Genomic DNA, 16,588 nt, shown 5'->3' on the forward strand with positions numbered 1-16,588 from the left:
TTGTGTGTGTGGAGTGTTTTGTATGTGGGTATGTCTGTCTTCTGTGTTTTCAACCTTTTCTTGTTTTTGCAGGTACAACTTTAATTATTTTGCTTATAGTCAATATGTCTCATGTACAGCTGCTTTGTAACAATGAAAATTGTAAAAGCGCTATATAAATAAAGTTGAGTTGAGAGTTGAGTCATGAATACATGAATTAACTTCTCTGCATCTGACAGTGACAGCATATGATGTAGTTTAGATATATTCTTAAAATGGAAAAACGCAATTTTACAGGTGTTGGCTCTCAAATGACAGATTACTATCGAATAGAACGGCAAGATTCTTAGCTGACGAAGAGGGTTTTATGGAACATCCGTCAATAGTTAAGCAGTATTCTTGGTTGTTGTTACAGAATCACCAGGTTCCCAACGCACTCTCCCGCAACGATCACAATCACCAGATTACTAATCACCGTCACCTGTCCCTCATCACCGCTCCCCACTATATGAACTGCACTCAGCCTCTCAATCTTTGTCTGGTCTCGTTGAACATACCACGCTACAGTGACTTTGTTCATACTCACCCGACTACTTGTACCTTTCAAGGATAAGAAGTTGTCATCATCATCGTCTCGTCCTCATCGTCAGTGAATCTACAAAAGAAGGAAAGTGATTCATCTTATCTTACTCAGTGACTGTCCAAGTGTACGTATAGAGCTGCTGCACCTTATATCATCTTCCATTTGATTATTTACCTGCCTTTGTTCAATAAATTCTTTCCTGTTTATAGCTCAGTATCCGCTGGTCTGTGGTACTGTAACAGTTGTTACGTATGGCGGTTTTCGGTACAATAAGTAACACTTCTGTTTTGTCCGAGTTCAGTAATAAAAAGTTGTTACTCATCCAGTTTTTTATATTGACTATGGTATGATGTTCATAAAAATAACATCATACCAACAGTCAACCATGGGTATGGTAGTGCGATAATCTGGGGCTGGTTTGCAGCTTTAGGATGTGGACAACTCGCTATAATTGTGGAGCCATGAATCCCACAGAGGACTTGATTTTAATAATGCCAACAAATCAAACTGAACAGATGTTCAGTTTTATATAAAAGTACATTGTTTATCTTTATGGGTTTGATTGCTTTTTAAGATGAACCATCTTCAGAGGGGGTCTGCTGAAGTGGGGTTTAATATCTTCGTATCATAGAATAAACAGTTCTGCAGTAGTTGATTTGTTTTTATGACATTTTTGTCCAGGTGCCCAGAAGTACAAATATTAGAGGGAACCTTGCTTTTGAATAAATATTTATAACTGCTTTGACTGTGGTACGATTTCAAAGCCAGCACTTGTGTAGTGCCGCAGAATGATCCATTCTTTAAGTATAAACACGTGACATGTCTGGTTTCAGATATATCCTGTGTGAGAGACACATTTAGAGTGTTAAACGGAGGTGAGGCTTTGTGCACAGGCTGGTACAAGACTTCTGAAGAGTGTCACCTGCTGTGGCCGGCGGTCAACCTGCGATCAAAGCTGAGCTGGAGCTAAATCGCAGACAGACAAGCGAAAAGATGACTGGACCCTTGGGATTATCAATTCTGAGCTTCCTGCTGTATTTCAGACAATCCACTGCAGCTCAGATTTCAAAAGTGAAGATATTTGACAGTATTTCATTCCACCGATTCACCTTTACTTGCATCTTAACCAACCAGAGAAAAAAGAGACTAGAACGAATGATGCAGATTACTGGACCGCTAATAAAAATAGGTAGTAAAAATTGTAAGCTTGTTTTAATAGTTCATTGTTACTTTCTCACTAAACTGAGTTACTTAGTGTGGTGTTTCACAAACTCAGGATGTCAAGTGTTTAACAGAAATATGCTTCATATCAGCACACTGTAAAAAATGTACAGCAACTTACTGGCAACTTTGGTTGCCAGTAAGACTGTAATTTTTTACAAGAGTACTGTAAATCACCAACTACAGGTTCACTGTAAAAATTACAGCAATTTCTTACAGTGCACAATAAGAAGAAAATGGCTTGCTATTGTACACTGGTGTAGTCAGCTTGTGTTTCAGTGTTATAGCCAAAGTGGTGCTAAATGTATACATTTAGTAGTAAATTTACATGTTGTTCTTTTCCCAAAACATACAGTCTACTTTTTATTTAAAAACTGTAAGTGTTAACAGTAGTTTTTATGATGTTTTTATGAGCATTCAGTTGAAGGTCTGAAATATTTCCCTTAAATCCGTCCAAAACTATTGCCTATCACCTGTAGACGAAATGTCATAACTCTCATTGAAATATCTGCGTTTCTTCTGTAAGTGAAGATTTAGTGTAAAGAAGTCTCCAGCAGTGTTTCCGTCTGGGATCAGTCAGTGCAGTCTGACAAGGGCAAAGAGTCACGGTTCCTCCTGAAGTGTCCAACTTCTTCTGAAATGGGTGGAGGGGGATAAAAATGCTCTCGTCTCTCTGAAAACATGCACCTGAAAGCCTAAATGGAAGAAAGCTTAGGTTCCTGCGTGAATATGAGAAGCAATATGGGGTCTCTGGCCCTTCAGCCATCATCAATGTGAGGTCACGTTCAAGTATAAATATATTTTGCTTAAAACATGTTAAGGATTTTCGATAAATAACAAAACCTCACATCAACTATTTGGAGCATTGTTCACAAATCACAGCATACAGTAATCATCTCATATGTCAATTAATCATGCTTTTATTATAGTTATTTATCTATTATTTCATTTTTAACACCATTCCAGCATCTAACACTAGCTGTGTTTACATGGACCAGTGTAATCCGATTAAAAATCCAATCTGAATGAAAATTCTCCATATAAACACGTCAATCAGATTAAAAATGCCCAAGCCGAATTGTAAGGGGTGGTTTATGCCGTTTGTAATCTGCTTGATAGGACATGTAGGAAGTTGTGCGCATGTGCAAAGACGAAGCTGGCTCACACAGACGTAAGGGCAGGACGCACGGAACGGAGCAGCTGTTGCTAAAGAAACCAAAAACCATAAATCTGGCAAAGCGGTTCAAATTTCCATATGCTTGTCATCTCTAAATGAACATGAATGTTTCTATGCATTTAAAATGTCTTAACTGTTTCCCTGTGAGTGAGTTTTTAACCGCAGTTTCTCAGTTACTTTTTAAACACGATACATTTGCAGATGTACAAACACACTGTAGGCTAAAATATCTAATCATAAAATTTCATTTATATTCGTAGTAGGCTACCGAACATTTATTTTATTTATCATTTACTTACATGTGCTTTGGAAGGATACTGTTTTTACCAAGTCGCTGTAACGACGTTGCTTAATTGATATGTAGACATTATCTTGCGTTTATGAATTGTATTAAAATAAATACATCTGTGCTTACAACATTGTTTGAGTAGCCGTTTTGTGATTATGATAAGGATACCCGTGTCCACCGCGCCCGTCTCTGCCGTTAATGCTGATATATGAATGCGCATATTATCACTTTTAAAGTTCGGTATTAGCTGTTGCTAAACATTTATTTTAATTATTGTTTGCCTGCAGACGCTCTGGTGGGTCTTGGTAGTTTTGTCATGGTTTTACCATGGTAAAACCGGATCGGATGTGCTCGCGCTTCATTGGCACGAGACACTCTGCCTTTACTCAACTCAACTTTATTTATATAGTGCTTTTTACAATTTTCATTGTTACAAAGCAGCTGTATAAGACATATTGACAATAAGCAAAACAATTAAAGTTGTACCTGCAAAAACAAGAAAAAGTTGAAAACACAGAAGACAGACATACCCACATACAAAACACTCCACACACACAATATGCACACGTCACGTACTAACACATATACTGTACACACACACACACACACACACACACACACACACACACACACACACACACACACACACACACACACACACTGAGAGCACACATTTAGATAAAGGAGAGAGAAGCACAGGTCAAATATAACAGACTATAAATTCCTATATGCAATATTAATTAAGTAAAACTTTAAAATTCTAAAGCAGCCCCCCCGGTCAGGCAATAGTGCAAAAACAGTATGCAAACGGTGGCGAGGAACCCAAAACTCTAATCGAGAAAAAAAACCTCAGGAGAACCCAGGCCCAACCAGGGGATTCCAGTTCCCCTCTGGCAAAAGCTGCTGCCTCTGCACAAGCTCCAGAGAGCTTGCCAACAAGGCTAAATAAAATAAATAAACTTACTAATAATCAAAGTTATATTATGGATGATCATAAATAATTAAATACATATATAATCACACGTGTCTCTTACCGTGCTGCGATCAGAGTGCGCAGTTCATGCGTTAATCGATTTAAGCTTGTCATGAACCATCGCACATCAATAAGATCACTTAATTTACCTTTCATGTAAACGGTCATTCTTCATTTTTGTGGTGGCAAGTGGTGTCCCGTCTACTTTCAACAGTTAAAATAAATCTTTAAATACCAATAAATTATAAAATGTTTGCATGCTGTTGTCATATATGGACAAGACACAGTTTGTGCACTATGTAATGGTTACAATTTTGTTTTAAAATAATATTTAATTGAGTTTGAGAGATTGCATTTGTAACAAAATATGCATGTTCTCCGCCATACCTCAGAGAGGTATCGGAATGTAACTGCGACAAAATATAATTTTAACACAAATAAAGTGGTTATATTGGTCTATGGAAGTATTTCAATGCCATTAGTCTTTGAAGCAAAAAAGCATGTTGAATTACCACTAATCAAAAATAAAGCTGTTGCATTACCAGTGCTTGCATTTTTAGAGTCTGCAATTCAATATGGTTGTATATTTAAGCTGTGAATATTTCAAATTGAAACATTTCACGCACAATTTCACCGTTAAAAAGTTCAATAATCAAAATTCGCCTTTTAAATTTCACTTAAAAAATTCAACTTGTTATAAAATACAACCTTTAATTTTCGACAGACAATTTTCAGTCCATATTATTTCGGTTTAAAAATTCGCTTCCACAAATTCAGTGGTTCAAATTCGACTTGAAATTCAAAGTTTCACATCCGGGAATCCCAGGAGAAGCAATAGAGCGCCGATTCCGCCAATGCATGATCTCTACCTGCTGCCTGACCGCTTCACCAGCAGGTGGTGCAAGTCGCTTCTGACGAAGACCAAAGCAAGAAATGCAGATACTTTTTATAGTGTTTGCAGCACAGTCCACTCATCTGCTCGATTAAGTGAATTTATTTGATCTCATAGATCTCTTCTTATGCATCATCAACATCAGAAATTTTAGGTTTCCTGCTCTGGCTCGAAGGAATTAAGTTATTTTTTACTTCAGCACATCGTGTTCACATAAATACTATGCATCATCAGCATTTACAGGACATGTATTGTGTTTGAAGCGGTCAAATAACTGAGATCTCAACTAGGAGCTTATTGACCCGTACTCTCCCATGTGCTTCTGTTTATATGAAGTAGCTGCAATCTCAATAAACATTCTTTTTATTTTCCTTGCGTGATCTTGTTTTAATTTGAGACTCTCAGAACATGCTGGATGTTGTGGAATTGTGGAAACGTTCGTTTGTTAATACGAGACAGAAAAACTGATATTTTAGCCAAGCGAACTTCTTGAGCAGGCCAGATAAAATAGACCAGATAAAAATAGTCAGCACTTTCTTTAGAACCCGACTAGACCCGAAACGTCTTGTGCAGCCTGCAGCCAAGCAAGATACCTCACGGCGTTATGGATCTATACGCGCAAAGATAAAAACTTTTGTTGCATGCTGTGTGCGTTTCCCAATAATGTGCCACACACGAACATGCGAGTATGACTACACGCTAATTGCTTGAGTTGCTGTCTGTTCATTAAATGCTAAAATGTCAATCACTCACGGTATATTAACCTAATTATGTCTTGTAAAGTTTGGCGTAACACATATTTGTTGTTTACCTAACCATAAAATGTAATTAATTTGTGTCTTTCGGGGCGATTGGTAAAAGCACATTCATTATAAATTACCAGAGACCCGATGCCATATCGGACACGACCTGTGCCCAAGGCATATTTTGTCAATGTTTTAGACCCGAAGCCGCTGGGACACACGAGGACCTCTCTAACATACACCTCAACGCAAGTCAGTTTGCATGGCCGAGCAGTGAAAAATATATTTAATTACTGGTCAGAAAACAATATGAGTGCTCCATGGCAATATACACAACTATCTGTAGATGTTGCTGTTTGGCAACATCTACAGATGTTATAATAATTTTTAATCTATATGCTCACATAATAAGTCAACATATTGTTAAATTTATGCATTTTAAATCACAGAAATACACTGAAACCACGTTGGAGAAACACGTAATGTACGTGTCTAAAATGTATGTGTACAGTTCAGTTAAATTATCAAATTTACCCTCTTTAAACTTACGCTAAACATTTAGCTGAATATCCACAACATGTATGGTGGCATGGTGGAACAAAAACGTTATAAGCTTGCAAGATTTGCTAAGGGCCTACTATGCCCCTTTAGCGTCCACGGACCACGCCATCACGGCCGGTGTACCATGCTAAAACGCTTAATGTTGCTTAATCTTCAGACCAGATGATTAGTATAGCCTACACCTTTTTAATAACCGTAGGCTACAGAAATGCGGAAGAGCCCTAAATATGAATGCAAAAAGCACAAAATGACACAATGAGAATTTTAGCATGTCCCCCCGTATTTCTCACATAATACCAGAACTAGGTATAGGTGTCTTTATTGTTGCAGTATTTCAGTTTGTTTTTTTATTCATTCGTTCATACAATAGGTTATAATTGGCTTTATTTTGTTTGCGTTCTCAGATTTCAGATGAAAAGTATAGGCATAATTATTTCCATTGATATTTCTCTTTTAAGTGGTGTAGTTATTCCTTTGTTTAAGTTACATTTATATCCTACATTTACTAAATATTTTACAATTACGTTTTTAAGAAAAGACTGTTATTTATATTGTAGATTATTTTACGTTCTGATGAAAAATTGTTCATGGCTTGTTCTTACATCTGTTTTCATTACTATTTCAGTTAGCCTACTATTGTCTGTTTAAAATGTATAATTATTGCTATTTTTCCTATTTAGTTTTAAACCGAAATAAAATGTTTTATTTGAATTTAAATGTTAAGTTTAATGTGATGGTGTTATGTAACTAATGTAATGATTTAAAAACTTGTTGTCTTGTTTTCTGGCACATTTAATCAGATACCATTGCATGTGTCATTCAAATAGCTTCATGCAATTAGCTTAATTTATTCAAACACAGTATGATTCAGTAATTGACTGTAACATACAATTTTCTCATCCTCGAAACTCAAACCATTATTTGATGACTTAAGATCGTGCTTATCAAAAGCACGATTTTATGTTTGCATTTGGCGAGCTACAGAAATTATATTTTGCGTGCATATGATACGCATGTGTTTTGCGTGCACTTTTTATGTACATACCGACTTAACCCGCACCATACCAAGGGGTAATCATATGCACATAAAAAGTAATGAATGCGTATAAATAGCAAGCCAAATACAAACATAAACTCTTACTATAGATAGGCAGTACTAGTAGATCGGGTAGGATATTTAAATAATTAAATTAATATTATAAATGTATGAATAGTCCACTGATTCCAGGCCACCTGGAATTGTCCCCGTGCTCCATGTCCGTTCCAGGGCTGATAGTGGTGAGCTAAGCTGCCAGTACAAGAAACAATTATTTTTTTCTTGATGATGCATAAGAAGAGATCTATGAGATCAAATACATTCTCTTAATCGAGCAGATGAGTGGACTGTGCTGCAAACCTATAAAAAGTATCTGCATTTCTTGCTTTGGTCTTCGTCAGAAGCGACTTGCACCACCTGCTGGTGAAGCGGTCAGGCAGCAGGTAGAGATCATGCATTGGCGGAATCGGCGCTCTATTGCTTCTCCTGGGATTCCCGGGTGTGAAACTTTGAATTTCAAGTCGAATTTGAACCACTGAATTTGTGGAAGCGAATTTTTAAACCGAAATAATATGGACTGAAAATTGTCTGTCGAAAATTAAAGGTTGTATTTTATAACAAGTTGAATTTTTAAGTGAAATTTAAAAGGCGAATTTTGATTATTGAACTTTTTAACGGTGAAATTGTGCGTGAAATGTTTCAATTTGAAATATTCACAGCTTAAATATACAACCATATTGAATTGCAGACTCTAAAAATGCAAGCACTGGTAATGCAACAGCTTTATTTTGATTAGTGGTAATTCAACATGCTTTTTTGCTTCAAAGACTAATGGCATTGAAATACTTCCATATAATTCAACATGCATTTTTGCTTCAAAGACTAATGGCATTGAAATACTTCCATATATTGTGAATATATTGTCAATTTTATTAAATTGTTTTTAAAAATACATATTTTGTAATATCTAAGAAAAAAGTGGTGTCCCCCAAATTCATGTCTGTGGTGTTACAACAATGGATGTCGCCCCTTTAAGAAACGGGGGAAATTATTTTGACTACTTCCTGTGTGTAAAGGTCATTACAGGTGCTGGATGGTCTGGGGGGTGCATGGTGAGTACATTCTTTCTTATTTTTTATCTTAAAGTTAGCAAAATTTCTGACAATTTCATGTGTCGCACTTTATTAGTGTCTGTGGTGTTATGTTAATAACTTGCAGATTTTACACATTTTAATCAAAATTTTGTTAAATGCATACTTGGTAATATTTCCAAAATGTCCCCTGATCTTGAAATCATCATGATGGCAGCCTCCATTTGAGAAAAGTCTGGATTTAGGTTAATTTGTCTGTGGTGTTACTGTCTTTCCAGTAACACCACAGACTATAGTAACTTCACAGACAATATACAACTGTAAATGTTGTATTTTTAATAAAACACATAATTATATAATTGTTATCTCTATTGTCAGGTATGGCAAAAAAATATGCTTCATCCCAGTGCCACTACCTGTCAACAAAAGGTCTGTTCAGATCAACCATGACATTTGGGAATACCTTCAAGAACACTTTCAAGTCTAAAACAAAAAAATGGTGAAACTGATAACAACCAAAACACCTATAGGCACACTACAAAAAATAGGCCCAGCCTTGAGATGTTTCGAATGCTTTGTGTTAAATAAGTTTGTGGATACATGTTTTATTCACTGAAGATTTTCAGATTTGTTATTCTCTATTAAAACAGATCACATGTTGCATCACAATCCATTGTGCAGAGTGAGAGACACATTTTACAGGTTGTTTTAATCATATTTTTAATACAGTTTTCTCTAAATGTTCTTTTATAAGAATATATACTTCTTGTAATCCTACTTATGATGAATTTCATTATTTTACTCAATAAGCTTGTAATTGTTAAACCATTTATGCAATATAAAGTGTGTGGCGTTATATTACGCCTGTGGTGTTACTTCAAAATGTATCTGAACTTTCTTTCTTTCAGAGCCATTTAATCTTATAATTTGACTGTAAGGTGGTTTTATCGTTTAGAATAAAAACTATGGTATCACAGACAAATTTTTCCTGCCTTTTTTGATGTATATCCAAATAAAAAAAAGAAACTTTGTTTTTTTTACAAAAATATGGGCCAAGATGAACAATTAAACATTTCTTTTAAAAAATTAAATTGAAATGATCAATGAAACTGAGTCTTTAAAGTAATTTATTTATTTATTATTACCTAAAATTGAATATCCCTGCTCCTTTCAAAACAAACCAAAATTTTACTTCAATTGGTAACACCATAGACATAAATGGTAGTTTCACCAGTGTTTGATTAAAATTATTTAAAAATCAAAATGTTATTAAGCTTTAATTTTAATGGATGTAGCATATTAAACTAATTTTAAATGCATAGCAATACATTTTATTAAAAGAAAACTAGCAAGCATTTTTACAATTTTTGCCTCTCATTTGCCACCCCAATTGAAGAATGACCCAAACACTACATTCAGATTGCACAATCTGATTAAATTCAATCCGATGTGTCCATGTAAACGCAGCTACTGTGTCTACACCGGACACGGCGTGGCGATAAACCCATTAGAACAAACCGTGTGTCATGACACGTCACGCCAGGTGTAGGGCTATATTCATGGCAAGAACTAGTCAATCTAAACATGAGAGGAGTAAACCAGACACAGACACACCACGCTGACACAGGGAGAACATGCAAACTCCACACAGAAAGGCCTCCAGGCCCAGCTGGGGCTCGAACCAGCGACCTTATTGCTGTTAGGCAACAGTGCTAATCACCAAGCCACTGTAGCGCCCCTCCACTTTTATTATAGTAAAAGGGCAATAACCATGTTTTTTGTCAGATTGATTGCCATTTGTAGATCCACCGTTTTACTACAAATTTCATGGTAAATCTCTTGCAAACCATGGTTCATTAGTGGCTAACATGGTAACTATAGTAAGAATGTTTTTCAGCCTTATTAAACCGTGGTTCTTTTTTTGTAAGGATAGAGGTTGCATCACTTTATTTATTCCCTTATTCCAATGTTCAGATGAACTCGCTTGATCAACTGTCCTGATCCCTACTTCAAATTCCCTAAATGTGAGTTTTAATGTCCATGTGTTTTCGGCCCTCAACGTTACACTTAGGTTGGTTGTAAACGAAAGCAGAAGATGGATCGATTATCCATTTATTATCATATCCCATAATCACGTGTGTGAGACCTGTGTCTTAGTGAAATTAGTCTGTGATAACCTGTGTCACAGCCACTGAACTCTATACGTTCACCCTCAGTCTTTGGGAAAGAGATCTGCTGTATAGCAAGCACATGGCAGGCGGACGCTCTATAATGCTGTCCAGATCAACCATATCCACATAGAGACAGACACCTTACTGACTAAACACACAGTTTACCAATGACCCTAGCACAACACATACCTCCTTACAGTACAGGATGTGTAATTGGAGGGACTAGACAGTGTTTTTACAAAAAGCTCTATACTGTAAAATTGATGTTGTTCTAGTCTTCACAGGACAGCCATGTATCCCACTATTAAAAGTTAGTCTTTTTTTACTGCAATGTTTATCAGGTCAACACCATAAGCATTTTTTAGGTGTCAAATTCTTTACAGACATCCACACAAACAAAGTGTATTCAAATGGCACTTATTGTTAAGACCTGGGTATGCGTATGTGCACGTATTGGTTTTTAACAAAGTGACATTGCCAAAGACTGACCTGATATGCATAATACAGCATATTATGCAATACTGTTGTTTTGTTTATGTATTTATATGTTTTGTACTTTTGGCAGTATTGGTATCAGTTTCTGGAGACTGTCAGTGGACGGTACATTGGTATGGGCATCGGCTATCAGTAAAAATACGAATAAATATACAATTTCATGTTGATGTTTACAGTGTGTCCACATTTACAGTCTTCCTTAAATGATTGACAGATCAGTATTTAAATTATCTTAATAATAAGATTTTCTTTGCGATGAGGTGAAACCATCTTCAGTGCTCTGACATTTTCTGTCTTTTTTTTTAAAGTAGTCTTGACTTTCGGTTCAGCCAAATGTAAGCTGTCTGGTCATGTGGGGGATACATGGGTCAGAATAATCCATCACATAACACACAACAGATGTGTTCATATGTTCCAGCACATGAGCGACTGGAGGTCTGCCAGCGGGAGCACGTCTCATAGGGAACATACATTTTTGATAGATTAGAGAGGAGTGCTCACAAGATAAAAACAAACAAAAAAACATTTCTGTATGAAATGTGTAAATACTTGCGAGTGAAACAGAAATGAAGGTATTGCTCATTAATTTTGATTTGTTTTTCAAACCTGATCATTGTTATTTTGTGGTGTAATCTGACCCATTTGTTCAGTCTGTGTAGTCAATGTCCAATATATTGGTGGCCAATGTAATAAGTATCAGCACAGTGCCAGTAGACTTTCTTCAACAACTTAGAACAGCTGTCAATGGAAAAAGGATTGACATTTCTCATGGCATTTTTTTGTGGTGCTGAGGTGTAGTATGGTACAAAATATCAAAGTATTTTATAGACAGTTTCATCAGACACACGCACCTGGACTGCACGTCACTTCCGATCTGCGTTTGTCGGTCTGGCTAGTGTCTAGTAATATAACTATTTATATTTTGTTTAATTTATGTTAATATTAATTAATATTATTATTTTGTTGTATGTTCATTTTATTAAATACACAATTTGTTGAATGCGTCCTGTAATTTGGTCGTATTTAAGTTAGGATCCTACGCACGGTTTTGTAAATGAGAACAGAAGTGAAGAGAGGTTGTTTCGAGGGGGGAGGAGGTTAACGTTTTTGATTAAAGATTACAAGTGCAAATTAATTAAAAAAAATGTCCACGGATAAATAATTTATAATAAATACTTCAACACTGTGTAAAACAATTAGAATTAGCATTTTTAATTTCATGGCCACTTTAAGGCCAGTCCACGAACGTGTGTATGCGAAGTAACGTTTGTTTACTGTATGTTGTCACTTTGAAACCATCTATACATGTTGTTTTACATTTTTTGCAAGACATTTTGTTGCATCCAAAATTGGTATTTTATTTATTTTTATTTTTACTTAAAAATAAAAATAAGTACTATTTACTTTCAGTCAAATGCATGGAATAGTCTGCTTTAACTGTAGCTGCCTGCCGTTTTTATGCAGTACTGAAAATAAATGTGTCAAAAATGTTCAATTACAGGAGCCAAGACTTCTACCTATGAAGTAGTCATCAGTCTGTCAATTTTTTAAACAGCTTGTCACATTAGTTTGTTTTGTTCGGCCATCTACACAAAGCACGTTCCTTTTGCTGGCGTACAGTAACAGTGCATTCCTTGTGCTCGCATGGGAATGTTTGTGTGTTTCTCCACGGCATGGCAGCCGTGGCATTAGAAAAACACATACTGTAGGCCATACTCATTTTTGTTTATTTGTTTGTCTGCAGTGTCTACAACCGTGCAAGGAGCTATGGGAAACAAGACGAGCCCTGTCTCCCAAGACCTGTGAGGTGAGAGAGTTTTTCTGCTGAATGGAGATTGAAGAAGAAAATAATTGTGCTGGACGTCATTTTGTGATGAAACGGAAAGCAAATCAACACAATGTGCACATGAACATACCTCAAAGAGCAACTTTTCTTCGTATGTGATGAATTAGCACACATACTGTATGGTCACGCATCACAATCAAAGACAGGAGAAGCGTGTGTGTGGTTTCGTGTGTGTTGGTTTAAATTCAATTGAATCACGCTGAGAATTTTGTTGTGTTTTAACCACCCTTTTATCCCATGTGCCCAGAAGGGTTCGGAGTCGAGCGCTGTGATTACTGTTCCCTCAGCGGAAAGCGGAACGTTGTTGAAGTGAACTATAGATATGAGCCGCGTTTACGTCCAGACCTTTTTCTTCACAGAAAACACAACAACTGTTAACATCTTGTTGAAATTCAGTGATCATTATCTCAGTGAAGCTGTAATTTAAACAGTCAGCGTGAAGCGTTTCAACGCTTGACGTCCGTCAGACAGCCACGTGCTGTGCGGTTCACTTGGATAATAAGTACCCAGAATGCATTGCAACCACTGGCAAACAAGCACTCAAAGCCTTTTTTGTTTTCCCAACTCTTTAATTCACTTAACAGAAGAAACACTGGCCAAACACTTCAATTGACTGTTGAGTAATCTTGAAAATGTTGTGTTTCCAAAACGCTCCACAGCCGTGTGTGTGTTCAGAATGAAAGTTTGTGAGAATGTGACAACAGTAGTACAAACACACACACAGTGTGGCACAGAGCCGTGGGCCGCCGGACATCTCTGTGGTTCACCCCACAGTTTGGGTGTGTGGCTGCGTGTCAGTCTGAGTCTGTCTTTCCTTCACCCTCTGTCACCAATTACACAAGTGGTGCACTGTTACTATTGTGTATAGTTTGGGTTAGTTATCTGAATAAACCTCCAAGCCATTACTTTACTTTAAGCACCCAGATCGGCATGTCAAAATCACTGAAGGTTGTATCCCAGCAGCTGACTTGAGTTGAATTTGAGTTGGATGGGTTTGATCTCACCTACTGAGTATTTGTGCTAAAACGTCACCCTCTTTTGTTGGTGGTCTGTTTACTTACTGTACGCAGAATGGAAGAGAGGTGACAGACTACATGAGAACATCTGAACTTTTCCTCAATTTCCCCATCACAGATTGCGATGATCTGTTTGGCAGCAAGTCTGTTTCAAGTCATTGTGAAGCAATGTGAGACTGGGAGCAATCCATCCAGCTTACTTTAACTTGTGAAAAGTATAATTGTGCCTGTGTTCATATTGAAAGTATAAACACACCAGCAAACACTCACAACACCCTAATGTCACAGGCAGATACCAATGATATTTTTTCTCTCTTCACCTTTGGTACGAAGCATCATGAGTGTGTAACCAGCGCTGAGTTCCTCCGATCAGTGCAGACACAGAAGCAGGGTGACTGTCCGCCACCCCAGAAGGCATCTGGGTTTGCCGCAGCCTGTGTGGAGGGCTGTGCCATCGACCGGGAATGCACAGGCTTTAAAAAGTGCTGCTCGAATGGCTGTGGCCACACTTGCCAGACCCCAGGCAACCTTTACAAAGGTACAACACACTGAAAGGTGTGATGGGCATATTCTTGGGTCACAGGGTTTCATTTTTAATTTCAGTATATACTGTAACCGCTAGAAAACATATTCTCAATTGGTTATAATCTCAGTTTGTTCTAGGCCAAAATGCAATTTTCTGCTGTGTCTGATGTTATAATTTTATTGTCGCCATCATTTTCAACATGTGTACATGTCTTTTGTTGTCACTTTAGGAGTGCCCCTAAAGCCGAGGAGGGACATTTTCTTTTCAGAAGACCAGCATGGACATCTGGAGGTTATGTGGATGTCAAAGTTTAACGTGTCAGTTGAGCCGGTTCTTTATATCCTTCAGAAGAGATGGAATCATGGGATTCATCCAAGTGAAGACGAGGCATCGAGCTGGCACACTGTTCTCATGGTACAACAACAGATCGCACAGGATCACACTTTCACACAAATTTTACTCAGCAGTAATGTGCATGGTTTGGAGGATCACACTGACACAGTTTAGTTTCTACAATGGACACAACGCGACAACACAACACAGCAATAGACAATAGAACCCATTAGAATCCATTATATTACATTTTGTCCACACTGGATACGACACGACAAATCCTGTCAGGACCGGTCTGAGAGCCCATACGTAGGCAGCAGTGGGAGCCAAGAAAAACTTTAATGACAAATAAAAACCCACGATGGTGTAAAACAGGAACACAAAGTACAACGCCAATCCACGGAAAACTTCCCACGAAGGGGCAAAACAAAACACTAACTAACCGAAAACTTGCAACTTCAAATCTAAAGTTCTATACAAGACAATACACATGGAGAAATAGCAAATCAAAATGAACCAACACAGAACAACAAACACAAGGGCATTAAATAGGGGAACAAACGAGGGATAATGACAGTGGGCAGATGCGGGGAATAAAACACTAAAGCTCAAGTTATACTCGTGCGTAGGACCTACACCGTAACCTACGGCGTAGCCTACGCAGAGCTGCATACCCTGTGCGTACCCTACGCCATATACCCTGTGCTACGCCGTAGCCTGGCGCGCACCTCTCCAAAAATGTAACAACGCGTCAACTCAACGCAGACCCTACGTGGACCACAAGCGCTGTGATTGGTCGGTTTGGCAGCATCGTACTTCCTTCTACGCATTTCTGGCATCTTCTTCTCTGGCGTCTTCTTCCGGCAAGTTCAGAGTCCACAAAAGAACAACATGGCGAGCATCGACATCGACCAAGTTACTGAGCGTCTGATTGAAGAGGTTCGGAAATACAGCTCCAACTCCATTAAGATGCGATCAGCTTCCATTGTCGTTTGCAAAAACTAGCATACACACAAAACATCGGCGAAGAAGAGCAAACCCGTGAAAACACAAAGAGCCAACTAGCGTTTCGGCGGTGTAATTGCAGTATGACGCATACTCAACGCAGAACCATAAATGTTCACGACGGCATCGTCTACGTACGTAGGCGGCGTAGGTCCTACGCACGAGTATAACTTGAGCTTAATGGGAAGATAGCCGGGAGACGAGGGGGTGGGTCCAAGAGACAAGTGTTTAGGAGCTTAAGCCATAACTATGCCTTTGTTAAAGGTACAGTGCGGGATGTTTTGTATGATCTATTAACAGAAATGCAATATAACATACAAAACTGTGTGTTTAGATGTGTATAAAAACCTTACGTAATGAAAAGTTATGTTTTTATTACCTTAGAATAAACCAGTTGTATCTACTGTACATAGGGAGCGGGCCTGTCTACATGGAATTTGTTATGTTGCGCAGCCATGTTTTGTACAGTAAGCTCTAACGGACAAACAGCTCTACAGAGCGTGTTTCGTATATGTTGGTCTTCGTGTGTGTTTTTAGACGCAGCTTGCGTCATCACTGAGTTGAAGACGCACAAAGTAGTAAGTCGTAGTACGGAGAGGAGGAGGAGTAGTCGTCGTCTAGCTGAAGCAATTGATTGTTCTGTCTTAGAAG

General features: G+C 37.8%; 1 protein-coding gene across 1 annotated transcript in view; it reads left to right on the top strand.

Moving 5' to 3' along the window:
• Window positions 1–16,588, top strand: part of anos1b (anosmin 1b) — a 134,405-nt gene that overhangs the window by 72,529 nt on the left and 45,288 nt on the right. The window contains exons 3-5 of the mRNA XM_057324940.1: window positions 12,956–13,018; window positions 14,407–14,611; window positions 14,829–15,013. Coding sequence (XP_057180923.1) covers window positions 12,956–13,018; window positions 14,407–14,611; window positions 14,829–15,013 — 453 coding nt within the window. The remainder of the gene's footprint in view (window positions 1–12,955; window positions 13,019–14,406; window positions 14,612–14,828; window positions 15,014–16,588) is intronic.

Source organism: Triplophysa rosa, linkage group LG25 (assembly GCF_024868665.1).
Source record: "Triplophysa rosa linkage group LG25, Trosa_1v2, whole genome shotgun sequence".
NCBI classification, from domain to species: Eukaryota; Metazoa; Chordata; class Actinopteri; order Cypriniformes; family Nemacheilidae; genus Triplophysa; species Triplophysa rosa.